At 48.2% G+C, this 26,420-nt stretch overlaps 1 protein-coding gene across 2 annotated transcripts in view; it reads right to left on the reverse strand.

The window, feature by feature from the left end:
- Positions 1 to 742: 742 nt before the first annotated feature.
- The window catches only part of ABCD3 (ATP binding cassette subfamily D member 3), a 949,084-nt gene continuing 923,406 nt past the window's right edge, over positions 743 to 26,420 (reverse strand). Inside the window, exons 22-23 of one of the 2 annotated variants that reach the window (XM_069641211.1) lie at positions 24,677 to 24,733; positions 743 to 2,525 (exon numbers count right to left, since the gene is read on the reverse strand). In XM_069641211.1, the coding sequence (XP_069497312.1) occupies positions 2,448 to 2,525; positions 24,677 to 24,733 (135 nt within the window). In that variant the 3' untranslated portion in view covers positions 743 to 2,447. The remainder of the gene's footprint in view (positions 2,526 to 24,676; positions 24,734 to 26,420) is intronic. The other variant, XM_069641209.1, reaches the window with a different exon arrangement.

Genomic DNA, 26,420 nt, shown 5'->3' on the forward strand with positions numbered 1-26,420 from the left:
AAGAATCTCTTCTGATGTATAGACCGACATGACAAGCTATACTGGGGTTTGTGTTCCTGCCCCAAATAGTACTGACATATCCTGTAGGGATCAGAGACAGACATCTGTTGTCCACAGTCCACGCAAGCCTTGAAGCCTTAATGGGATTTGGCATGATACAGTAGCACATTTTCAAAAAGAGCATTCTTGAAGAGAACAGAGTGCACAAAAAAAATGAACTGAGGTAATGGGGTACAGCGCCTCTATATCCTGGCCCTACATTCACCTTTGGCGCTTGGAGGCATCAAGTGGAGCAGACACAGAGCTGCGCTGCACCTCCAGGAAGTGGCAACATTTCCAAAAATCAGCAGGGCTGGAGACAGAATATCAAAGGAGGAATCTGTGGGAGGAAAGAATCCACTAGAAAGAGCAGCGGAAATGCAGCAACCCAATACACATTACTATATAGCCAGGAAATAAGAGGAGAATCTGCGACTGATTCTGGTAGGTGTTCCTTCGAAGGCATAAGAATGACCAATCGTCTGTCATGTTGAGAACTGAGATACTGAATTAAATAAGGCTGATTTGTTTGCAATAATAACGGTCAATCAAAATAACAGAGCCTGGACCATTCAGATCACAGAATCTCCAGTTCCAAGTTAAAGAGAACTCTCAATGTCCAGTTTTGTTAAATAACTTCTGTAAACATACGTACATTTTTCTGATATCTTAATTTCAAATGTAATGACAAGTGATACTAAACTTAAAAGATTCAAAGTACAATTTTATTGCCTATTCAGTGCATGCCTTCATGGAGTGCATTCCTATATTACATCATGTCTGCGACCAGCACCATAGTCTTCATTGTATGGTTTACTACATTTTACAAATGTTTTCCAATTTAACAGAATACAAATCTTAGTAAATTATTCACTTTCTGTAAAGAGTTGTTCATTTCATTACTACAATCATAGAAAAAATATTTCAAGCAGGGTTGGTGGAGATCCGAATGGGGCAGCCCTCCAAGGGCAATAACATTTTAAATCGGCTTGCATTTCCATTTCGAGTGACCATGTATCAAAGGAGTTTGAAATTAGATGAAATTATTATGCAAATAATTATTGGTACCCTACTACATTTATAGCTAATGGATCTAAATGGACACCAGAGACAAGAGGAACGTTAAAGTTGTCCATGGTCACCTCGAATTATTAACGACAAACTGTCTCCTTTCTGAATGTTCGAGTCATACCACGTTGTCCATTTTTTTTTTGGATCTGATATCTTATGGCATAGCAATTATATCACCCTAGCAATGTCATTACCATTTTGAGAGTGGTTTGGCAATACTACAAACGAGAAAGGACAACTGTCATACATTATGTGGGATGAGGACATAAGAGCATTTTACCTGGTCCCAGCATCTTGATAACCCAAGCGTTTATATGTAATGTATATGCACAGACTAATGGGGACAATGCAGGAAAGAACCGTATTGTTGATATAGACACAATGTTTCTCTCAGTCCTCATGCACAAAGATGCTTGGTATGCCAAGACATCACAGATAAAAACTCTGCTCAGCCCCACCCTCCTAAGGGAATCAAGGATTGTATATGCTGCATCTCCCAAGATACCAAGAATAAGTACGAGAAAAAAAAACACATCAGCTGTGGTTACACTGCAGTAGTGAAAAACAATGTGCATACGGCAGTAGTCACTAGTGTCATGTAACAGTCAGAAATGGAACTTTAACTATATGCAATGGGAATAACCCACACAATACACACTGTTCGACTGTCCATTCTCGGCAAGAGCTGCAGGAATATGTTTCAAGTTACCCTACAAAAGTAAGCTTTTAAAAAACAGCATGGGATTAGGACAAAGTTCAATGGAGTAGAAAGAGAAAGAAACAAAGGGAGAAAAAGACATCTGCCACTATGGCAAATTATGGGACAGAAAATAAATATTCAGACTAATGCTCATTGGACAGGACAGTAGGTTAGACTTGCCCACCCATTCCTCACTCAAAGGTTTTCTCCAAGAGCCAATATTCAAATATACTGAACAAAAGGAGACAACCCAGACTCTCTTTCAGGAGGGAAGTAAAGATGTTAATCCAAAGCACATACATGTTCAAGGAAGTAAAATTATTTGACTTTAAACAGTTCACATTCCAAGACTAATATGCTAACAGTGATCTGAGTCCAATTCAATGTAGGCAGGTTTCTGACCATAAAAAATAAAAGACATTCTTAGTACAGTAATAATTAAGGTGCCAACATATACACAAATTAACAGTATTCTACATATTAAACCTTTACAGAACAGGAAATGTTCTGAATTATTCTATATTTAGTTAAATTATTAAAAAACAAGTTTTATTAGATTTACAAAGTGTTCCAGACTTTTAAGTGTTCTCTGCAATGATCAGACTGACTGTTCCGTTTGCATAGTCAGTTGCTTTATTTAGGAGCCAAATTCAATTGTTTCATCAGTTATCTGCTTGAAGTCATAGTTGCCTCTGCCATCCATGTGTAAATAATACTGTACAATGAAAAAAAGATAATTAGAGGCCGTTTTGCATAAAACTATCAGAATAATTTCATAATAGATAATTCTCTATGCCAGCACTTTAGCTCTAACTGATTCCAGCAATGATTGAAGTCACATGGATATCAATCCAAGTGCATGCCCAGCCCTACCTTTCAACCATGCCTAACAACTGTTCCCACCCACAGTTACATATATTTACTCCAACATGCACAGATGGGATGGTAGAAGAAATGACTTACCTCTTGGTAATGTTCATTTTAATGGATGTTCCTGCCACAGATTCCTCATCTATGATATCCCTACCTGGGCACAGCTGTTATCTGGAAACTTTCTGCCGCAAGGGGGCACAGCACGGCTCAGTGTCAGTTCAGTCCGATGCCTCTACGCTCCAGTGCCGGATAGAACATTGGGGCCAGCATATATAGCGGTGCAGTGCCCCATCACCTCAGTTCCACCTTTTCCCCCCCAAGCAATCTGAAGCTGAGGGACCGTAGAACTGATGGTGTACTAGCTTCCTGCAACAGGGGCATCAAGGGAGTGCAATTAGGAATTCGTGACAGGAACATCCATCAGAAAGAACATTAAATTATTTGTTCTTCTAATGGATTATTTCCTGCAACGGATTCATCATCTATGGTAGGCACCCAAAGCAGTACGTAAATCTGGAAGAGAGGAAGTAAGGTCACCAACTAAATCCGAAAACTCTCGAGGACTGCCCTCCCAAATCCAGCACCCTGGCCCGCAAGAGAATCCAAGAAGTAATAGTTAGCGAACATGTGCAGTGATGCCCACTTAGCCACCTGGAAAATGTCCAGGGCAGAGGTGGCAGCCACTCCTCTGGTAGAATGAGCCCTGAGGCCCTCAGACACATCCTTCCCAGCCAGACTGTAGCATTATGAGATGCAGACAATGATCAACCTGGACACGGTCTGTTTGGTCACAGCCCTGCCAGCACGAGCACCAGCGTACGCAACGAAAAGCTGGTCATCCTTCCTAGCCTCTTAGTATGAGAGACTTACAAATTCAGGGCCTGTACCAAGTCCAGTCGATGGAAAAATTACTCTGCATTGGAAGGGTGAGGAGGAGGAAAAAACACAGGAAGATGAATCTTCTGAGAGAGATGGAAATCCGAGACCACCTTTGGCAGAAAGAAGGGTCTCGCTCCCAAAGTCACCTTCTCTTTGGAAAAAAACAAATTGGGAGGTAAAACAGAATGCCTGGAGCTCACTCACCAGTCTCGCGTAAGTGATAGAAACCAAAAAAATCACCATAAGGGGCAGCAATCTTATAGAACTGGAAATAAGAGGTTCAAATAGAGTGCCAATAAGAAGCGCTAAAAACTAAATTCAAATCCCACGCCGGAACCACAAACTGAAAGGGGGGAACTGGTTACACAAACCCCTGAAGAACTGCATAACATTGAGAATAACGAGCCCTGTCCTGGTGACCTCTTGAACACAAAATAGCAGCGAGTTATAACTTCAGTGCTAATCTGCAGGCCCCCGCGCTAGGAAAGCAGACAATCCAGCACAGGGGACAGAGGCCAGGATAAAGGATCCAGTTACCTCTTACGGCACCAAATCGAAAATGTACGCCCCTGCAGGCATAATTGGATTTTGTAGGGGGCCTCTGAGCTGAAAGGAGCACATCGAGCAGGTTGTACAGTCCCACTCCTTGTATCTCAGCCTCTCAGTAGTCAAGCTAGAAGACGCAGGCTGCTGAGGTTCGGATGAAGGACCCACCCCAACGATTGGGAGAGCAAGTCCACTGTCCCCGGAAGGCACCCAGTAGGGCAGATGGACATTTCCAGCAACTCCAGATACCCCGTTTTCTGGACCCAGTCTGGGGTGATCAGGATCATCATGGTTCTGAACAGACACAATCTCCTAGGAACCAGCGGAATGACGCAGTTTGGAGGGAACTCATTAAGGAGGTTGAAAGTCCTCTCAACCGTCAGTGAGTCCCCCAAAGCTCCCTGATGAGGAAATTCCTTGCAGCAGAACAACTCACACTTCCTGTTGGCAATGGAAGCGACGAGGCCCACTTGAGTTCCCCAAAAACAAAGATCACCTCTAGAACCTGCGGATAGAGCTCCCACTCGTGGGAGGCCGAGTTCTCGCTGCACAAGACATCCGCTGTGACATTCTCTCTTCTGGCAGGATGTGCCACCATCAGAAACGCCATTCCTCAGATCCCCAGAACCACAGTCTTCTTGCTTCTCTGCACAGAGGCAAGGACCCCCAAACCACCTTGTGTGATGAGGTAGTGCATGGTCAGTGTGTTGTCTGCAGAATCAGCACAGTCTTTCGCTTCACAGAGGGTAGTAAAGCGACCGGGGGCTGTCTGATCACTCAAGCCCAGCAAGTTAAAAGGGCCTTGAGACTCAGCGGGAGACAACAGTCTGCTCACTGTTGGGTCTGACAGGTGAGCACCCACCCAGTCAGAGGTGCGTCCGTGATCCCAGTCACCTGGGGCCAAGGCTGATGAAACAACGCAGCTCTCACGGCCCACCACGCGAGATCTGGGCCACCTGACTCAAGACCAGCGGAACGATTTAGCATGTGGCCTTGGAACTGCGACCATTGGCAACCGAGAAGCCACTGAAGTGATATCATCCCAGCACCACTAAGATGAAGGAGACCATGAGGCCCAAAAGGCACAAGAAAGCTGAGGCAAAGACTTGTTCCAGTGATTAGAGGACATTGACCATCCGAAAGATGTTCGCCACTCAATCCTCGGGTGGGAAAGACCTGCCCAGGTGAGTATCCAAGAGTGCCCCGATAAATCAGAACCGGAGGCTTTTTGAAGTTCAGGGAAAAGCCCAAAGTGTGCAATAAAGTGCATGTACGGAGCAAATGCTCCAACAGTAGCTCCGGTAAGTGAGCTTGGATGAGCCAGTCGTTCAAGTACGAAGAAGACATGGCTGTCTTCCCTCCTGAAGCAAGCCGCTACCACTGCCAAAACCTGGATGTCGACGAAAGACTGAATGGCAGAAATCATCAAGTGCAGGAGCAAGAGAGCTGATATTGTCCCCAACAGTTCTGGAGGAACAGGGTGAGACCTGTTTGGAGGAGACCTTCATAGTGTAGACAACTCTCATTGGATGTGATGGGGGAGAAGGAGGAGAGGGAGAGGCAGAGGGAGGATGGGAGGCCAAAGGTGGCAGGGGGATGGGAAGAGGGGAGGTGGAAGAGTGCTCAGGATGTCCTGAATTTTTGAAGTGAAGTGTGTGGCAAGTGCATTTCAGAGGACCTGAGGGGGAAGAGGCGAGGTGGAGATTGTGGAAGGGTTGGCTTGTTCCTTGCAGATTTGAAAGAGTTCAGCCGTGTTGTTGGATGCACCAGAGACGCAAGCCTGGATGTGGGCCCTTTTCTTGGAGCGAATGGAGAGTCGTTATTGCCTTTGGAGAAGGCGGCAGGCCAGTTTGTCAGAGGGTGAGCCTCAGGTCTGTCACTTCCGTTCGACTGCCTTGTGTTTCAGGGCTGCAAGTTCAGAATCGTACCAGGTGTTACGCTTGGTGGCATGTTTCAGGCAGATCCTCATGACCGGGGCGAGAATGTCAAGTGTGTTAGTGATTGTAAAATGGCAGTTTCTGGAAGCGGAGTCAGAGGTAGAGTCTGCAGCAGGAGAGGGGGGATGAAGGTGGATGCAAAGGAAGCAGCTGACACTCGCTTCATCGGGCGAATGTCTGAACGAGGTTGGCAGAGCTGGGGAGGTGCAGTCAAAGGACAGAGGAACCAGGTGAGAGGAGAGGAGGGATTGGTCTGACCAGTAGAGTGGGGTGGTGCGTGGGGAGAAGAGAAAAAGATCAGTGCGGTTCAGGGCATCAAGGGTGTCCAGCAGAGTATGTAGGACATGGGGGGAGAATGGAGGGAGAGCGAGGTGCAGAGGTCAGAGAAGAGAGTGGACACTGTGATTGAGGAATCAAGGTGGATGTTGAAGTTGCCCAGGAAAATGTTTAGAGGTGGATGAGAGGAGGAGAAATCAGCCCATTCTGAGATGAGTGGGAGGGATGACCAGCTTGCAGACCAGGCTCTGGAAGGAGAAGTATGGGTGGGTATGAGGGAAGAGGGCACCCACTCAGGAAAGATCAGGGCAACCCCATCACAAGCACGGTTAGGGCGGGGCTTGGAAATTATCTTGTAGCCATCAGGGAGAAGGGAGTCAAAAGCAGTGACTGAGCTGGCATTGAACCATGTCTCGGTAAGAGCGAGGATATTGAGGTCAAGATCTTCAAGGAGGAGGCAGATGAAGGCAGCGTGTTTGATAGCAGAGAGGGTATTAAGCCTGGCTAGATGCAGCAGGCCACCGCCTTTGAAGCTTTTCCAATGAGGGGTACAGGGACATGGTACACCAGTCGGAGGAGGGGGGGGGACAGGGAGAGAGGAGGAAGGAGTAGCAGGTGCAGGAAGTAAGTTCATGAGGGACAGCAAACGCCAGTCCAGGAGGAGGTTGGGTTGAGGATCCTGAGCCATGATAGTACCATTGCGACAGACATTAATGATACACCTGGATGAGAAGCCCGCCAAAAGTACTTCCCATCTAGTGCCACCATTAATGGGAGAGGATGTTGGAGGTAAGAGGTGAGAGTAGAGATAAGACGAGGAGTCCAAAGTTCTGGAGAGGGAACAGAAAAGAGGATATCAGTGACAATCTGTTTGGAAATTGCACTGAACTAGGCGTCTGCAATGGGTAGACCAGGGTTAGTGGTCAGTATGTCATTCTTTATATTTTTCCTTACGAACTTCGTGAGGAGGATAGGTGATACTATAGCAGTTAGAATAGATAGGGGAGATAGTGAGTGCCATATGGGTGGCAGAGAGAGGAGAGACTGCACAGCACCAACAAAAACTCACCAGGCGGCCTAGTAGCCAAAAAGCGAGAGAGCTGCAATAGAGGCACTTTAGTACCAAATACATTACTTTGTGGTAATTTACTTAATTGCAATCACTTTAAAAATCTAAAAATAGAAAATTCAATGTATTTTTTGTTGGGGGCAGGAGGTTCTTTCCCTTTCCCCTTCACTCCCACACCTACTCCCAATCCCCCAAGCTCCCTGTTCTACCCCTTAACCCTTAAAAACATGAACACATTTCAAAGTAATTCGAAGTGTTTGCAACAAGGTAAATCACCAAACAGTAATTTACTTGGTTGAAACAGGCGACCGTTTGAGGCGTGGCGTGGACACACAATGTGGACTCCATCTCATGTCCCACCACCACCGTCATGGAATTCTTTTTCTTTGGCCCTAACAAATAGGCATGGTCAAAGGCTTTTTGGCGGCGTTGTCCTTGTTTCCGAGGACACTGGATCAAGGTTCTTTCTTTTCGATCCCGATGATGACCCAATTTCTGAAAAGCCTTGTAAATATGTTTCTGCTATTTAGTGGCACTGAGATTGGCAGAGCAGAATATCCTCTGGCACTAGGTGACAATTCGACCCATGGTGAAAAGGGAATGAGACCAAAAGGGCCTGATGGCAGTGGAGGCAGAAATCTAAGGAGCGGGCCTACTTGAACTCCATGACTTTTTGGGCCCTTGGGTCTGTGACCGGTAAGAGGAGAAGATGAGGCATTGTGAACAGACTCCGGTATGAGGCAAGACACCCTTGGAGAAGAGGTCCCTGGAACAAGACTTCTGTGGTGTTCTCGGAACGATGTCCAGTCCTAGGGAACGGTATACCTTGGTCCCAGGTTGCTGGATCCGGGCCCTGGGTGGTGGGCCTTTCATTTTGGGGGGCAGTGGGTCTCCCTCCTTTAATCCATCCTCAATGCCACACCAGGTAACACTTGTCCTTGTGCAGATCTCGATAGCCATGTGTCCAGTTCTCCAGCTCGTCGCCACTGTTAAATAGGATTGCCCAGACAGCAGGTACATTGTTGTAGGTTCCTTTTATTCAGATGGTAGGTTCCTTTTATTCAGATGGTACAAGGGTAGGAGCTTAGATGAGGGGCTGGGCCCCAAGAGGGGAGGGGAAGGGAAGGGAGGGACGTAGACCCACTGGCACCCACCACCCCGGGTTACATGTTCAATCAACTGCCAGTGGTGGAACCAGTGGAACACCTTTCACACACACATTTCAAGCACTCAACATTCTGAATGACCTCACGTTCTCAGGCACAAAGGGACAGAGAATGAAACACTTACTCTCTTAGACCTGACATAGGACTTGAGGTGATCCGGAGCCTTCATCTGCAAGATGTCCTACCTCTGCCTCAGTCAACTTTTGAGGAACCTGAAGGAAAGTGCATCCACAGCGCACAGGCGTCCCAGCGATGGAGCGGGCCCAAAATCGCCACACAAAGAGCGTGAGTATCCACCACTGGGAACGACCCGTGACACCCATTCACATGGTGAAACCCAGCTTTGCCCGGCATAAAGCTGACAGTAGAATGAGAAGAAGCAACGATAAAGTATTTAAGCTGTCACAGGAAAGTGGCTGACGAAAAAATAGGAAGAAAGTTGTGCCAGGTGTGTGACCCAGAGAAAGGGACTGAGGAAGGAGCGTGCGTGAGAGGTGGGGCTGTGTGCATAGTCCCGCTATGCGCACGTGATCCGTCCTGCGCGCTAAACTTTAAAGGTGAAGTGCACTGTGCTTGCTAAAGGCTCCAATTCCGTCCCTACGGACAATCCCATAAGTATAGAGGAGAGGTAACAGGACATAAGATGGCAGGTTTTTAGTCATATTATGGCTGATTTGGAATGTCAGTTTGAGAGGTCATTGAACCAGTCTTTGGTTTTCATTCCACTAGGTGCTTTATGCAATTAAGATGATGTGATCACTGAGGCGTGCAGTAAATCTTCTGAAGAGGTGCTCAGTGTCGCATGTGACGAATCACAGGATTTCATCACTTATCCCCAGAGGGGAGCCCTTCCTTGTGAGGCTAGGGAGGTTAGCCCACTACACAAAATTCCCCTTAGGGGTGGAAGAAAGCAGCACCTCACACAGAGATTCCCTCTTGGGGACATGGACTCCCATTCGGTCAAGGAACTCCCTAACCCTCCATCATATGAGCCCCTTGCATCAGCAGGGCCCCAGGACATACAACTCTAACAAACACTCAAATGAAAATTAACCATACTGTGATGAAGAATAGAGGAGTAATGCTGATCAAACCATCATTGAAAATGTAAAATAGTGTGAAGGGGCAGACTAGTAGAGTGCTGAAGAATACTTAATGGACAGTGAAAGAGGACTATGATCCTCCGTTGGGGAGGACCCAACTAAGCAGCTCAAAAAGAGAAGAACTCCTGTCAGAGAGTCAAGGCCAGGAAGGAGAAGCCCAAGACTTTCAAACCTGCTTTGCAGGAACAGCAGAACGAAGCGATAAACCCTTGTGTATAGGCGCGTTACAAATGCCATATCATATCAAGTCCTGCGCCCTGTGAAGGCAACCAGCAGGTGTACGGAGGAAGTACTGAGGGAGCTGGAACCAGGAGAAGGAAGGGGAAGAAAACCTCAACAGACAACCTGTCATGAGTGGTGGTGTGACTCAAGAAGAGTGGACAGTGCTGTCCGTGAAGAGCACCAAGACCTCCACGACCGGGACTAGGCGGAACGAGTGTCGAGAGAGTAAGAGGGTCGGAAAAGACAACAAAGTCTACCTACCACAACAAAAAGAATTCCAGTTCTGAGAACAGGCCCAGTGATTCCAAACCCCTGGAGACAAGGTAACTGGGACAGCGGGAGACCTGGGAAGGATGTCAGAACTAACAAATGTGTAAATCATACTTGTCTCAGTGGATATGCTGATTGGAATTCAATAGTAAACCGTTGCTGGCCCAAAGGGTGAAATTCCAATTATAAGGAATTGAGAGATATCAATGAGAAGAATTATCTTTGTACCAGTGAAGGTGGGGGCAATCAAGCGGGTAGTAGAATAATAAGTGAAGAATACTTGGGGACACCGCCTACTTGTCCCAGTACAAGAAGAAGTGAAGAATACTTGGGGACTCAGATTACCCGTCCCAGTAGAAATATCAGTGAAGCGTGCTTGGGGACTCGGGTCCCAGTTTATCGATAGCAAAAAATGAAAACAGTTAGATAAAGAGTTCACAGAAGAAAAGTTGATTTGGGTCAGAAATAGGAAAACTGGATACAGGGAGAGAAAAAGAGCAAGTTGCCAACAAGGGGAAGGGTCAGAACCCTCAATAACTAAAAGAACTGGTTCAAGAAATCACAAAAAGCTATTTAAAGATGAGCAAGCCTGTCCAGGAGAAGGGAGTCACTCCCCTGGGCCACTTTTTTGTTGTTTTGTTTAGTGGTAGAGTATTACGCTCACCTGATATCCCCGGGGCGTCTGGAAGGCTCTGAGACCTGGAACCATGGATGCATGATATGATATGGCATTTGTAATGCGTCTATACACAAGTGTTTCAAGGCGCGACGAGGCAGGAGGGGGGCAACAAGGGGAGACAGACAACAATCCTACTAGGCCAGGTGTCATTCAGATCGCGCAAGTGCAAGGGTAGGGGGACTGGGAAAAGTGCAAGGGGAAGGGGAGAGGGGAAGTGCAGTACATGGTTAGTATAATACAAGATAAATAATAGGGCCAGCTGGTGGCAAGTGCAAGGAAAGTGCAGTACATGGTTAGTAGAATACAAGATAAATAATAGGGCCAACTGGTGGCAAGTGCAAGGTAAGTGCCGGGAGAAGGGGCTGTAGGATACAGCGACAGTCCCGTAGTGCAGGTAGGCAGTGCAGGGAAGAGTGGCTGGGCCAAGACCGAGATCGGCGAGTGGCCCAGTTGCAGATTCAGTGCAGGTTGAGTGATTTTAGCAGGGGAGAGAGGGAGAGAAAGCAGAGGCAAAGAGGAAGGTTTTGAGGTGCTTCCGGAACCGGAGATGGTTCTCCTCAAGTTTCAGGGAGGCAGGAAGGCTGTTGCAGAGGGAGGCCCCTGCTGCGGAGAGAGATCTACCCCCAGCTTGTTGCTTGGAGAAGCGGCTGACCCTGAGGTAGTTGGAGGTGGATGAGCGAAGAGCTCGAGAAGGCAGATATTCAGGAAGAGAGAGTTGAAGGTATTTTGGCCCAAGGCCCCAGAAGGCCTTGTGGACAATGCAGAGGGTTTTGAACTTAATCCTCGCAGCCACTGGGAGCCAGTGTAGCGATTTCAGTCCTGGAGAGATAGGGTCCCTGGGCTTGAGGCCAAGGACAAGTCTCGCAGTCCTGTTCTGGATAAGTTGCAAAGGGCGGAGAGTAGAGGCAGGAAGCTTTAGATAGAGGCTGTTACAGTAGTCCAGCTTCGGGAGAACCATGGCTCTGGAGACAGTGAGCTTCTGGGGGGGGGGAGGAAAGGAAGGATACCTCTGAGGAGGTGCAGCTGGTAGTGTGACTTCTTAGAGATATCAGATATGTGAGGAGAGAAAGAGTGTGGAGTCGAAGATGACCCCGAGGTTTTTTGCCTTGCAGGTAGGAGCAGGAAGAGGGCCAAGGGAGGCCGGCCAGAGAGCTGCAGGGAAGGAGGGAGTGGGTGTGCCGATAAGTAGAATCTCAGTCTTACTGGCATTAAGGCAGAGGTCGTTGGCGGCACACCATTCCTGGTTAGCAGAAAGACAGTCGGAGATGCGGGAAGGGGAAGAGGAGGCCGAGGGTAGCCTGAAAATGAGCTGGGTATCATCCGCATAGCACTGGAGGTTGGGACAGAGAGCAGCGATGCGGTGAGCAAGAAGTGCCAGGTACTGGTTGAACAGCCAGGGGGAGAGGTTAGATCCCTGGGGGACACCACAGGTAGAGAAAAAGATGTCAGAGAGGAAGGAACCCAGTTGGACATGGGAGGGTCGATTGGAGAGGAAGGAGGTCAGCCACGCCAGAGCTTGACCAGTGATACCCAGGTTATCACGGAGACGGTTGAGCAGGATGGTGTGGTTGACAGTGTCAAAGGCAGAAGAGAGGTCGAGCAAAATGAGAACACATGGGGTGTTAGAGTCAAGGTTTGAGAGCAGGTCCTTCGGATGTTCAGGAGAGCAGTTTCCGTGCTTCTGGCAGCTCTGAAGCCAGACTGATGGTCATGAAGACTACCAACAGATTCAGCCCAGATGGTTGCCCAGTGCTGAATAATGAATCTGCAATTACAGAAGGGAGGATTTGTAAACACTGTCTCTAGTGGGTGAATCTCCCACCTCCCTCTGACCAATCACCTTCCCACTGAGTCTTTCTCACCTTTGTTATTTGTAGGGTGAGCTATCCGTCCTGCGTTTCTTGTGCAAGGGCGCTTGATGTTTGTTGGGGAGCTGCCCGAGTTGCTTCACTGGTGCAGTGCGCCTTCCTTGGGCCCAGGCCTATTGTGACCCAGACTCTGCTAATAGGCAAGTAGGTTTATTTTAAGTCTTTGTTCTGTTTATGGTGGGAATTCGTTAAAGTCTTTATCTCCTTCTTTCAGGTGTGAAGGTCTTGATACTGGCGTGCCGGATGGTGAGGCACGTTTTTTAGGTAAGAGAAAGCGTGGCGCCTTTGTCTTTTAAAGTTAACCTGTGTTTTCCTCCTCTTCTCCTCACAGGCTGCTGTGATGCTGCGAGTGGATGAGTGTGCGATGAACAAACTGGCCCTGGAATCCGTTAAGGTAAGTAAAGCGATGTGCGATTATTCAATATTGCAAGCGAACCTGAACACGTCTCCTTTTGCAAGCAAACCTGAACACGTCTCCTTTTCCTTTGCAGGATGTTGCTGTGGTGCTCCGGATGGCAGCGTGGCTTAGCGTGATGGAATTCAGGTGAGACTAAGGGAATTAGATGTTTTGGAAGTGCGCTCATACTAATGTTTTTTCCTTTTCTCGTTAATGCAGGTCACGATGTTCGAGCAGCAGCTATGGTAGTGGTTCGCCAGAAGTCCTTACGCTATTACTCACAGGTGAGTGATGTTTCTTCTTCTCTTGGTTTCCACAGATTGAAGCCCGGTTGAGATGCTGAGTGTTGGATGGTGAATTCTCAGGTAAGGCAGAATTAACTTGTTCTTGTAGGAAGTTGCTGAAGACCAGGAGCTGGACACGGTGAGCGTCACACTGCTAGATGCAGAATAACGCAAAGCGTGTTCTGCAGCCTGGGTGTGGTTTATATAGCCCCTGTAAAATAGTACCAGGTTAAGTAGTTCCAGGCCCCAGCCACACCCAAGACACTAGACTGCACGGTTTGGTTCACAGGAACGGAGCCATGCGGTTGCATCCATGTTGGATTTAAAGGACCCTGTACATAAATGGGACCTAGTTTGAACAGCCCTTCCTTCCTACATATGAGCCTGGTGCCAAAGGCGCCAGGACTGGCTCCAGGAGCCCTTTTGCAGTGGTTTTAAGGTCCTCAGGGTCCTGGTGGGAGCCTGCTTGTGGCACAATATGTCCCCCCTCACAGTGGTCATGATAGAGTCAGGATAGATTTGTTTGGGACAGAGGACCTACTATTGTTTTTGGACAACTCTATTGACGACAAACACCCTAGTTAGTTTTGTAGGGAATACCCTTAGAACAGGTATAGATAGACCTTTTTCTTATTATTTAAATGAAGTTGTACTACTGAAATGCTGTAATCAGTAATTGGGTTGCCCAGTCCACAGTAGTAGGGCAATAACAATCATGAAAACAGAAAGTGTACCACTGGGATACATAGCATAAAGACGGATTCCGAGTATAATCTTTGGTCATCGTGAATGGGTTACTTAATTTAGTTATCCCATCATTGTTGGTCCGCTTGAATGCACTCAACACCCATATACTGATACAGTGTAATTAGTGAAAAAAAGTCAATGAGAACAAATATTGGGAGATACTGAGATTCTTACCATATATAGGTTTTGGTTTGAATTCTTTTTGGAAGCAAATGCTCTAAAAGGTCAACTCTTGTTCATATAAGGAACAAGTTACTTACCTGTAACTGTTGTTCTCCAGCATGGGTCTGGCATGGATTCACATGCTCATGAATATTCCCCGTCGTCAGGCTGGGAATCCTCGGTAAAGAAAAAATCAGCATCAGTTTCGTTTCTGATCTGTCTTTCTTAGTAGTAGCCAATCACTGATCTCTGGGTCATACTGCCCCCAGCCAATGACTGCCCTCTCCCTAAGCCCCTCCCCTGGCAGCCATCCTCAGATTTGGTAGCACGTAAAGTGGCAGTATGACCAAGTGAAGAGCCGCAGAGGGGTAGGAGGGAGGGTTCGCATGTGAATCCATGCCAGACCCATGCTGGAGAACAACAGTTACAGGTAAGTAACTTGTTCCTTCTCCAGCATGGGGTCTGGCATGGATTCACATGCTCATGAATATAAGAATACATAGGAGTATACACATGCACAACCACGGGAGGTGACAACAGGCTTAACATTAAGCAATACAACAACTCAACATTAAGCATCTCTTACCTCCTCACCAGGCTCACCTTAAGCGAACAGTTTGCGCAGCACTGCTTGGCCGAACCTGGACTCCTCCCTGGAGTCCCGATCGATGCAGTAGAATCTTGTGAAGGTGTGCGTTGACCTCCACGTAGCAGCCCTGCCAAGCAGGGGCACACCAGACAGGAACGCCGTGGTAGCAGCGATCGCTCTGGTCGAATGAGCTCTCGGACGGCTGGGCAGCGGTCGGTTTGCCAACCGGTGACAGTGCATGATGCAGCCAGAGAGCCATCTGGAAATGGAAGCCTTCGAGAGAGCCTTCCCTTGATTCACAGGTCCAAAGTTCACAAACAGCTGTGATGTCTTCCGAAAACTCTTTGTGCGGGCCACGTAGAACTTACGTAGAACTAGCTATGTCCAGCGAGTACAGAGTCCTCTCGGCCTGCGACGAAGGCGACCGGAAGAAAACTGGCAAAACCAGGGGCTCGTTGAAGTGGAAGTCCGATGGCACCTTGGGCATAAAGGAGGGGTGCGTCCTCAGCACCACCCGCGTGTTTTGAAAAGTGAAGTATGGAGGCTTGCAAGATAGGGCCTGGATCTCTCCCACTCGTCGTGCAGAGGTGATGGCCACGAGAAATGCTGTCTTCCACGACGGGAACTTCAACGGCGCCGAATGCATGGGCTCGAATGGGGCCCCCATGAGCCTGGTCAGCACCACATTAAGCTCTCACACCGGGCAGGGGCCTTCACTGGTGGGAACAATCAGAATAGGCCCTTCATAAATTCCTTCACCAGGCGATGAGACCACAAGGACGCCCGTCCTGTAGTTCTGGTGTATTGGGAGATGGCAGCCAGGTGTATCTTGATGGATGCGTGAGCCAGTCCAGCTTTGGCCAGCGACAGTAGGTACGGCAATACTTGAGGGGCCGTAATCCGCAGAGGGTTAATCTTCTGTGCACGGCACCAGACAGAGAACCTCTTCCACTTATGTCTATAGCACTTGAGAGTTGAGGACCCCCTGGCTTTTGCAAGAACCTCTCTGCAGTCAGCCGGGATATCGTATCCTCCAAATTCTAGTGCTGCAGGAGTCAAGCCTGCAAGTTCAGCGACTCCGGGTCGTGATGAAGAATGGCGCCTCCTTCGCTATAGAGAAGATCCGCGTCCGTCGCCAGCTTCATAGGTGGGGACGTTGACAAATCCAGAAGGTCCGGGAACCAGATCTGTCTCGGCCATGCCGGTGCGACTAGGATCATCCTGCACCTGGACCTCTTGTGCTGGTTGATGTGACGGAGCAGCAACGGCAACGTGTACAGGAACAGGCCGTCCCAAGGGATCGAGAAAGCATCGCCCATGCTCCTCACCTGTGTGAACCTGCTGGCGAACCTCTGGCACTTGGAGTTTGTCGCCGTCGCGAACAGGTCGATTTGGGGTTTGCCCCATCGTTGAAAGAGCCCATTCACCTTGTCCTGGCGTAGTTCCCACTCGTGGCACGAGCGCAGCTCCCTGCTGAGTGAGTCGGCGGTGGTGTTTTTTATTCCTGCCTAGTGGAAGGGAACCAGAACATCCCCTGGGCGACGGCCCAGTGCCACAGATCCTGGGCCTCCTTGGATAGGGCTGGGGATCTGGTGCCTCCCTGCTTCCGGATGTAGAACATCGTGGTGGTGTTGTCGGTGAAGATCCTCACCACTTTGTCCTTGAGGGATGGAAGGAACGATTTGAGAGCCCAGAACACGGCTCGCAGCTCCAGGATGTTGATGCGGAGAGACCTCTCCTCCGGGAGCCAGAGGCCTCTTGCGTGGAGATATCCGGTGTGAGCCCTCCAGGGAGGCGTCCGTCGTCACAGTTTCCCGATACGCCAGGGTCTGAAAGTCAGTGCCTGCCATGAGGTGCACACGGGTACCCCACCATAGAATAGCCCGACGGATCTCCTCGTCGAGCGGGATCCTGTCTTCGAAGCTGCCCGCTGCTTGAATCCAGCAGGCGTCTAACTCTTGTAGCGGACGCATCTGAAGTCTGCAAAGGGGCACAAGGTAGATGCATGAGGACATCATCCCGAGGAGGGACTTGATGGACCTCACCCTGGCCACATCCGTGGCTAAAAGGCGCCGCACCTTGCCCAAAATGGCCTTCGTCCTTTCTTCCGACAGAGATGCCAATCGCTCCACTGTATCGAGCTTCGCTTCCAGAAACAGTGCCACCTGCGACGGAACCAGGTGGGATTTGGGGTAGTTGATGGCGAATCCCAGTTCCGTGAGCAGGCGGACAGTCCTCGCGGTGTGTTCGACGGAGAGTTCTCTGGACCTTGCACGATTAGCCAGTCGTCCACGTAGGGGTAGACGTGGATCCCCTGCAGGCGCAGCCGCGCCGCCACTGGTGCGAGGCACTTGGTGAACACCCTGGGTGCCGACTTTAATCCGAAGGGCAGGGCTCTGAATTGGTAGTGATGGCCATGGGCTACGAATCTGAGGAACTTTGTGTCCTTTTAGAATGGGGATGTGGAAGTAAGCATCCTCCAGGTCCAACGACAATAGGAAGTCGCCCTCCTCCAGCTGTCCCAGCACGTGCTGGAGGGTGACCATCCTGAATTTCTGCGCCTTGATGTACTTGTTTAACCGACGCAGGTCCAGGATGGGGCGCCAACCGCCTGTCTTCTTTCTGACGAGGAAGTACCTTGAGTATACTCCGGAGCCTCTTGGGGACGAGCTCGATGGCACCTTTCTTGAGCATCACCTTTACCTCCAACAGCAGTTGAGGGACGTGATTCTCCTTCCTGGACACGGGAGGGATGCGAGGACACTTATTTTGTAATTCTAGCGAGTGTTCGCGGGCCAGGGTGTCCAGCACCCAACGGTCGGTGTAGATGGACTCCCACACGCTGATGAACTTCGTCAGCCGGCCTCCCACCGGGGTGCTTCGGTAGGGGCCCGACACTACGGCCGGTTCAGTCCTGCTTGGAAGAGGCCTTACTGCCTTGGTCTCCTTGACGACGGCGGTGAGACCCTCCTTGCTTGCCGCGACCTCTGTAGGTCTCTGTACGTAGAAGAGCCACCGCTGGATCCCTTGGAGGCTCCCTGTCTGCCTCCGGAGCTCCGAAAGGGGCGCCGTTGCTGAAGGACTCCTAGAGCTCGGGCTGTCTGTGTCGGTCTTGATGGCCTGGAGGGACTCATCCACCGTCTTCTCAAACAGGTTGTTGCCATCGAACGGCATATCCAACACTCTGGTCTGGGCGTCCTGGCAAAAGTCCGTCGCCTTGAGCCATCCTCGTCGTCGAATGCAAACCCTGTTGCCCAGCTGGCGAAATCCGGTATCAGCAATGTCTGTTGCCACCGTTATGGCGTGATCCGACGCCACCTCACCTTCCTGCAGAATCTGTAGGGCCTCTGCCCTCTTGTCGTCTGGTAGGAAGTCTAGCAGGGGAGCTATCTTGAACCAGAGCTCCCTGTCGTAATGGGCCACAATCGCTAAGCCATTGGCCGCCTTAATCGTCGTTGCTGCCAACGAGATGACTCGTCGTCGCTGTCCGGCGGGGAAGTGGAAGTTGAAGCCGCTGCACCCGCCGCTTTCTTCTTGGCCGCTGCCGAGATGACCGAATCTGGCGTAGGCTGGGCCCTGAGGCACAAGGAGGCGGCGTCGGGGGCCCGGTACTTCTTCTCGTACCCGTCTCTTTTGGCGGGTGTCGTGGAAGGGTTCTTCAGGATAGCCAGCCCTTCGTCCCAGATGTCGTTGAGCAACGGTACAGCGAGGACCGTCTTTCTCTTGGCCTCCCGTCGTTGGTAAAGAAAGCCTTCCTTTTTCTGTTCCTCAGGGCAGAGCTGGAAGAGCTTGGATGCCCTGACTATCATGGCGTGGAAAGAGCCAATTTCGTCGGGCAGAGAGGCCCGACGGGGGGCGGAGGGGGTTGATGAAGGAATGTCCGTTGTATCATCGCCACCGTCGTCGTCCGTCCCTGTATCCGTCGCCGTATCATCCCGAGGGTCCGGCGAGGGGGATGAGGGGTCCACAGGCCTTGTGGGCACGAATGGCGGTGCGGGGTGGACTCTCCTCCGCTTGTCCAGAGGGCTTCCCGACGGTCCAGGTTCTGGGTCTTCCGTCGGGGTCTGTGGTAACCTCGTCCTTATCTCAGTACATAAGGATTGGATCGCCAACAAAATGGCCGCCAAGCTATCCTGGGGCTCGGGCAATGGCTGCGACGGGCGGGATGGCTGCTCCACTGGGCCCTCATCGTCGCCATCGTTGCTATCTTCGATCACATCAGCAGGATCCTTCCCCTGGGATCAAACCTTCTCGAACCTCTCGTTGAGGCCTTTGACGGTTTCCACCAGATCCTCCTCGGAGGCTGAATCCGAGTCCGTAATGGCCACCGCCCCCCCCCCTCTTTTTCCAACGGGGCCTTAACGATGGGCTGGAAAGAGGATTCCCTCCACGGTGGCAGGGAAACTCTGGGTCCCGAGGCCGCCTCCACTGGTGTAGTCTCTGCCGGCTTCGCCAGGGCCGCTGCGACAACCTTGATGGAGGCCTTTGCCAGTTGGATCAAGGCCCTCACCACCTTAGGTGCGTCCTGGGCCTTTGCTTTGGGGGGAGGGTCATCGCCTCACTCCCCCTCGGCTCCCTTCGAGATCGACCGGGGCCTCTCCAGAAGCTTACCTGGGTTCTCGGACTTCCTCTTCCCCGAACAAGAGCGCTGGCTCGTGGTTGATCGTGCCGGGGAAGTCTCGCCCTGCTTGGCAGCCAAAGAGCCCAACCTTTCAGTGCTCCCGGTGCCCGCGGACTCACGGTGCTTGGCCTTCTGTTGGGCCCCAGTCGCCGGGGCGCCCTCACAGGACTTAGAAGACCGCTCAGACTTTTTCTTCGCCTTCTCACCTGCTGTGCACTTCTCCAGCCAGGCGGCGAGGCGGGAACGACGATCTTGCTTGGTCCGTTCCGAAAGGTTCTTGCAGAACGCACAGTCCTTCTCCACGTGCGTCTTGTCATCATGAAGGCAGTAGAGACATCTCGAATGCTCGTCCTTGAAAACATTTTGCAATCCACATCCTGGGCAGCTCCTGAACAGCTTGGATCCGGGCGTCAAGCTTCCCTTGTCCTGGGCTATGTCCGCTGAGGTAGGCCTCAGATCTTCTGGAATCCTCCAAGAAGCGTAACTCAACGAAAACTTCACCCTTGAGGGGCGTAGAAGAACTCCGAAACTGGTCCCCGTTATCGGAAGTAGAAACGGTGGAGCTTGAGGCTCGATTAAACCGAAAAAATTTGAAAATCTCCTGAAAAAGCGTGAAAATGCAGTAATAGCTCGAGAGCTAAAGCACCAGGACTCCCAACACTTGAACGTGCGGTACAAATCTGAGGATGGCTGCCAGGGGAGGGGCTTAGGGAGAGGGCAGTCATTGGCTGGGGGCAGTATGACCAAGAGGTCAGTGATTGGTTACTACTAAGAAAGACAGATCAGAAACAAAACTGATACTGATTTTTTTCTTTACCGAGGATTCCCAGCCTGATGATGGGGAATATTCATGAGCATGTGAATCCAGGCCAGACCCCATACTGGAGAAATAAGAATATTTTTATTGGAAGACAAACACCTGTATGAAATAAAGAAAGGTGTATTAAAATTATAAATAAAGTGAATTTCCTATTGGGATGTATACAAGTAAATACATATGCAAATGAATGTAGGTGAATTTAGAGAATGTACAGTCCAGGTATCTTGAAGAAAGGGAAAAAAAAAAATCAGATGGAAAAAAATATAATTGGCTCCCAAGGCATTCCTGACAAACAGTGTTGGCAAGTCTAAGGTAAAAATGAGGCGAAAACGAGGGAGAGCCAGGAGGAAATAAGAGAATAGAGAAATGTAACCAATAACAAGTGGTTGGGCACATAACACTGCCCGTTCTGGCCAAATCGATATGGGTTTTAACACTGGCTAGATGTCAGTTCATGGGGTCTGTTTGTATTATTGAAATGCCACCACTTTGTCCGCCTCCTTCTCTTCACCTACCACAGATAACTGAGATTTTGCTGCAGTGGATGGTTTGGAAAAACGGTTAAAGTTGTTTTTTCAGTAATATGTCCTGGTGTGTGGAAGTTTGTCAGTGCTGAGGTTTAGAAATAGGTGATCTCTTTCTTTCAGGTATTGAATATTGTAAAATGGTCCAGCCCTTGCTTTAGCAGTCCCTGAAAACTACCAGATTCTTAGAGCAGACAGACTAGACGCCAGAGGAGGCGGTATCGCCCTCATTGCTAAATCAAATCTAGCAATTAGATTAGCTCCTTCACCTTCAATTAAATCATGTGAAATACTCACAGCCAAAGTACCCATCTCCAACTCCTGCACCTTAACTATCTACCTAGTAAATAGACCTCCAGGACCCATTGGCACCTTTGAGGAGGACATCTCTTGCATTTTCTCAAACAATACCAAAGACTCTTCACAAGTACTACTGCTGAGAGACTTTAACCTTGGATTTAACGATCCTGCTGACAAAAATGCTCAGACAATATCCAACATTCTCTGAGAACAGGGACTCATCCAAAGAGTGTCTCAGCAGACCCACGTCCAAGGTTGAACGTTAGACCGGGTGGCCCACATGAACTGTGACAAATCTATCACACCACAACCTTGGACAGACCACCTCCTGATTGCCTTCACTTTAGCAATAAATAGGCGAGTGTCCTCAGAAAAAGATAGAGCTCCACCTATCCCTACAAGGAATAAAAGAAATATCACGGCAGACAGGATACTACCTCATATCCTCCCTTCCATGAACTCACTCCTGAGCCCTTCTGACCCGAACATTCTAGTCGAAGCTTACAATAGTACTAGGTTTAATGCTCTAGACATCATCGCGCCGATCAAAATGTGTAAAAGTAAACATAGGGTGCACTTGAATGCCTGGTTTACACCACAACTAAAAGCCCTTATATTAGAAAGAAGAAAACTGGAAGCCAGATGGCGACACACCCCATCCGAAGAAAACAAGACTAACCTGATTAACTTCGCTGACAACTATAAAAAAGAAATAATCTGTACGGAAAAAAAACCCTATACAATGATAGGATTACTAAAGCAAGTTCCAATACCAAGGAATTATTTACAATCCTATGAGAAATGGAAGCTCCCATTCCTCTGATAGACAACGTTGCAAAGGACAAACTCTGGTGTACAAACATACAGCATGCCTTAGCAAATAAAATAGTACTCCTTCAAAATAAGATTACTGACAAGAGATTAACCTTACCTAGCCAGGACACACAAGTCACCATTCCTAATTAATTGACCAATACATTAGATCAATTCAATTTTTCCAAAGTCTCCACTCTTGAAGTTGAAAAAATGATCTCCTCCTTGAAACCGTCAAGGTGCCAGGCGACAACTGCCCTGCCCAGATAATCAAAGATGCAGCTAGAGACCTTGCACCATTCATTTCCAAACTAATCAATGCCTCCTTCTCAACAAATATTGTCCCAAGTAACTTAAGAGTCATGGGTCTTATCTTTGCTAAAACATTTTTTTTTAAAACACTGGACCCTACCATTCCAACCAATTACAACAGTGCCCTTTCTACTTAAAATACTTGCCAAAGTAGTGCATCATCAAATACCTGAAGTACCTCAAAACTAACCATCTTCTAGGTGTCCGCCAATCAGGCTTCAGGCCACAACATGGCACTGAAACGGCACCAATTGACTTAAAAACACAAATTGATGAGCTTAAGGACAGGACAAAGGGAAAACCGCCTTGCTATTCCTCCTTGACTTGTCAGCCACCTTTGACTTTGTGGACCGTGACGTTTTGTGTAGACAACTTGCCTCGGCGGCTCACTTCTCTAAGGACGCAATAGCATGGGTCCAATCCTTCTTAAATAACAGGACTATGAGAGTCTTCTCCGCATCAGTATCAGCAGACCCTATCCAGACAACCTGTGGCAAACCACAAGGTTCACGCGTCTCGCCAACAATGTACAATATATTCACAAAGCCGTTATTCGACAAATTGGAAAGTCTGGTTATCATCTACACTAATTATGCAGATGACACCCAGATCCTCATACCCCTTTCGGGTGATTACCATAAGGACACAGTTCTTGTGAATAAAATCTGCCTTCTCATTCAGGCATGGATGGCAACCTATGGCCTCTTCATGAATGACGACAAAACCGAACTCCTGACTCTTGGAATGAATGCCAACCTGAAAAAAACTCAACACCAACTATTCTGCCTTCAACATTGATGGAAATACTATCAAGGTCGTAAAGAAAGTAAAAACTCTAGGTTTCTACCTGGACTCTACATTAACCTTGAGTAAAAATGGCATCAGCAATAGCCTATACGTGTAAATTAATTAGGGCCTGCAGATCATTCCTCTCCAAACAAGTTGCATTACCCTAGCCAAAGCCCTCATACTCTCGGAATTGGATTACTGCAATGCCCTATCCATGGGTGCTAGTAAGTACATCTTGAATAAATTTCAAATCCTACAGAATAATGCTCTTAGAACTGCGCTAAATATTCCAAACAGAGAGCATATATCTGAGCTAAGGAGACAAAATCGCTGCCCGACGATCAATGACAGAATCCTGCTTAAAACCGTTTCACTTACTTTTAAATGCCTCAACAAAGCTGCATCATTATATCTAACCGAGAGAATAGTCAGGAAAACCTCCAACCGCCCTTCCAGAACTGTTAACGCCTTCTGCCTTAACATACCCAGATTTAATCTAACAACATCGGGAGGTAGCAGACATGGAACACACTCAGACTTGCACTTAGAGAGGAACAATCCTACCTCAGTTTCAGACGCAATACTGTGAATTGGTTGAGAACGAACTATATTTCACTTTGCTGCATTCCATCATTGTACATGGTATGATGTAACATAACTACTACTTGCTGACTACTCTTCTGACTGAATTTTTGTACTCACCACTTCTCTATGCATCACACACGTTGCCACTTTTACCTGTCCTGTGAATTCTTATACTCTGTAACTCAAGCCTAAAGTAATCTTGTATCTCTTGCGCCCAGTTACCTTTGAGTTTGGTGCGCCATACAAATAAACAATACATTTTACGTCATCGGCCCAAAATGCTAACTAATAAATGCTGAATGCGCAATCACTGCGCATTCAGTGGTAAAAAAAATCCCAAATCCTGTTACACCAACTAAGGGGCAGGGGAGTGACCCCATCTTCCATTACATGGATAGAGGGGGACAATAAAATACAAATTAAAAAAAAGGAGGAAAAAGGACCCTGGGGCAGCAGTTACGGTCCACGTTATTGGAAGGGAACTGACACAGCAAGGATAGAAAAGAGTTGGTGGCACACACAGAAGTGTGCCGCCAAAAGGTATATAAGGAGAGAAAGGTGAAGCACGTATGTGGGGTGCAGGCAAAAGTAATGTATGCGATCACTGCGTTTTGCCGTTTTTGTATTCAGCCTTTTATTGGTTGACATTTTCAGCTGAACAGTGATCACATAGATCCAGTTCTACTAGGTCTAATATATTATTGTCTTGAACGTTTAACTGTGCAGAATGTGAATAGTGCCATTTTTGCAACATATCTTTGTATAATGTTAAATAGATAATGAATCTAAGCAGAAATGCAATAACCTCGGTAAACATAAATGCCGGGAATGTGCAAAAATTGCAAACAAACATTTAAAAAGAAGAACATTGTAAATTATCTTTATTTCACAACCATATTTGATCAAACGCATACCACACACAAACACATAATACGACAATATGATCTCAAACACTGAAGAGTATTAAATCTAACCACAACAGAAAATATTTATATTGTGCTAATTTGCCACAAAACAAACGGATGGAATCCATACCTCATGATGCTTCCAAAGGGACTTTCGGTGAGATACAGTAAACAGTGTAATGCCAACCTAAACATACAAAATAATGTTAATGAAACAAATGTGGCCCCGTGAGTTTTCCCCACTTCAAATAAACTCATCTTACATTGTCAACTACAACTGTTTTTCATGGTTTTGATGTAAAAACATTTTTATAGATGTAAGCATGCCTGTAGCACCATGTATGTGTGGCATGCATACGCAGCCACGAGGACTTGAGTGAACCAACTAAATTGATTAATAACATACCATGTAATGCAGCATGTAAAAATGCTTAAAGAGTGTTCACCTCTTTCTCTGCTTAAATATGCTTGCTAAATCAATAAACACAGATCTAAAGGAAAGACAGTTATCTAGTAACACCTGTATTTTGATGCTAAAGTAGGCAAAGGCGATTGATTAGTGTACAAAATCCAAATCACTTACATTTGAAGGTTCTTCATATTTGTACCATTCGCCCAGATTGTGAGTTTGTAAGAAGCAGTTACTGAGTCCCTTTAGAGGTAACACATCTCAGGGGAGTGCATATCCACTGCAGCGAGAGCAAACCAGCATTATGCTATTCGATAAAAATATTGAACTATGAACACAGCAGAAACGCCACTTTCTACTAGGTCAACAGAGTATAGATAAGATGCCAGTCTTTCCTCCGTATTGACATAGAAGAAATTGAAGTTACTCACTGTAGTGACTAGAGTACTCATCGTCCTTCGTCCCCTTCCCTCCATCCTTGTGTGCGTCGCCAGAATGGAGACAGTACCAGAACCTTTAGCAGCGAAAAATGTGAGCTACCGCTTTAAATTTAGTACGCAGACAGGGCGCTGCCCCGGGTGTAGGAACTCCCCGAAGGCCCCGCCCTCCTCACCTCAGGGTGCCTCACTTCAGTCCGCCCATTACATATCGGATGATTGTAAACCTGGCTGTACTGATAATTTTAGCCCCTGGCATACTAGCGGGGGACAGTGGGTGGGACGTACGGAGGCAAGGAGACTAAGGACAATGACACCAAAACATGACAATTGCGTGGAGCTGTGACCACATGCCTCATACTTCGAAGCAAAAAGGTTCCCCGGAACCGCCTGACCAAACTCTGCCTCGTGCCTGGCACTGGTATCCAGAGAATAGTGTTTACAGAAAGCAGATGGAGTGGCCCACATAGCCGCCTTACTAATGACTTCCCAAGAAGCATGCTTCTGAAAGGTGACCCCAGTAGCCCAGACCGCATGAGCATGGATTCCCACGGGCACCACTGGCCACATAAGCTTCTGAAACTGTCTGGACCATCCAATGGGCGATGGAGGCCTTGTAGGTCTGGGTGCCACGCCCCTAAATGTGACAAACAGCGTTTCCGACGTCTGGAAAGATCTTGTCCGGCAGAGATAGAACTTGAGCAGCCTCCACAGATCCAGGGAGTGCCACACCCTCTCAGCCTTTGACTGTAGATTTGGGAAGAACACAGGCAAGCATATTTCCTGGTTTAAGTGGAATGGTGAGAGCACCTTGGGCAAAAAGTTTGGATGTGTGAGCAAGATTACCTTGTCGCTGTGGAAAGTAGTGAAGGGTTCACACGACGACAGCGCCTGCAGTTCACTGACTCTACGTGCAGAGGTGAGAGCCACCAGCAAAACCGCTTTGAGTGTAACCCCACCTGATGTCTTCCAACACCATGGGTTCAAAATGTTTATGCTGTAAGGCGGCAAGAACCACATTTAGGTCC

Source organism: Ambystoma mexicanum, chromosome 1q (assembly GCF_040938575.1).
Source record: "Ambystoma mexicanum isolate Mex_15411 chromosome 1q, UKY_AmexF1_1, whole genome shotgun sequence".
Lineage (NCBI taxonomy): Eukaryota > Metazoa > Chordata > Amphibia > Caudata > Ambystomatidae > Ambystoma > Ambystoma mexicanum.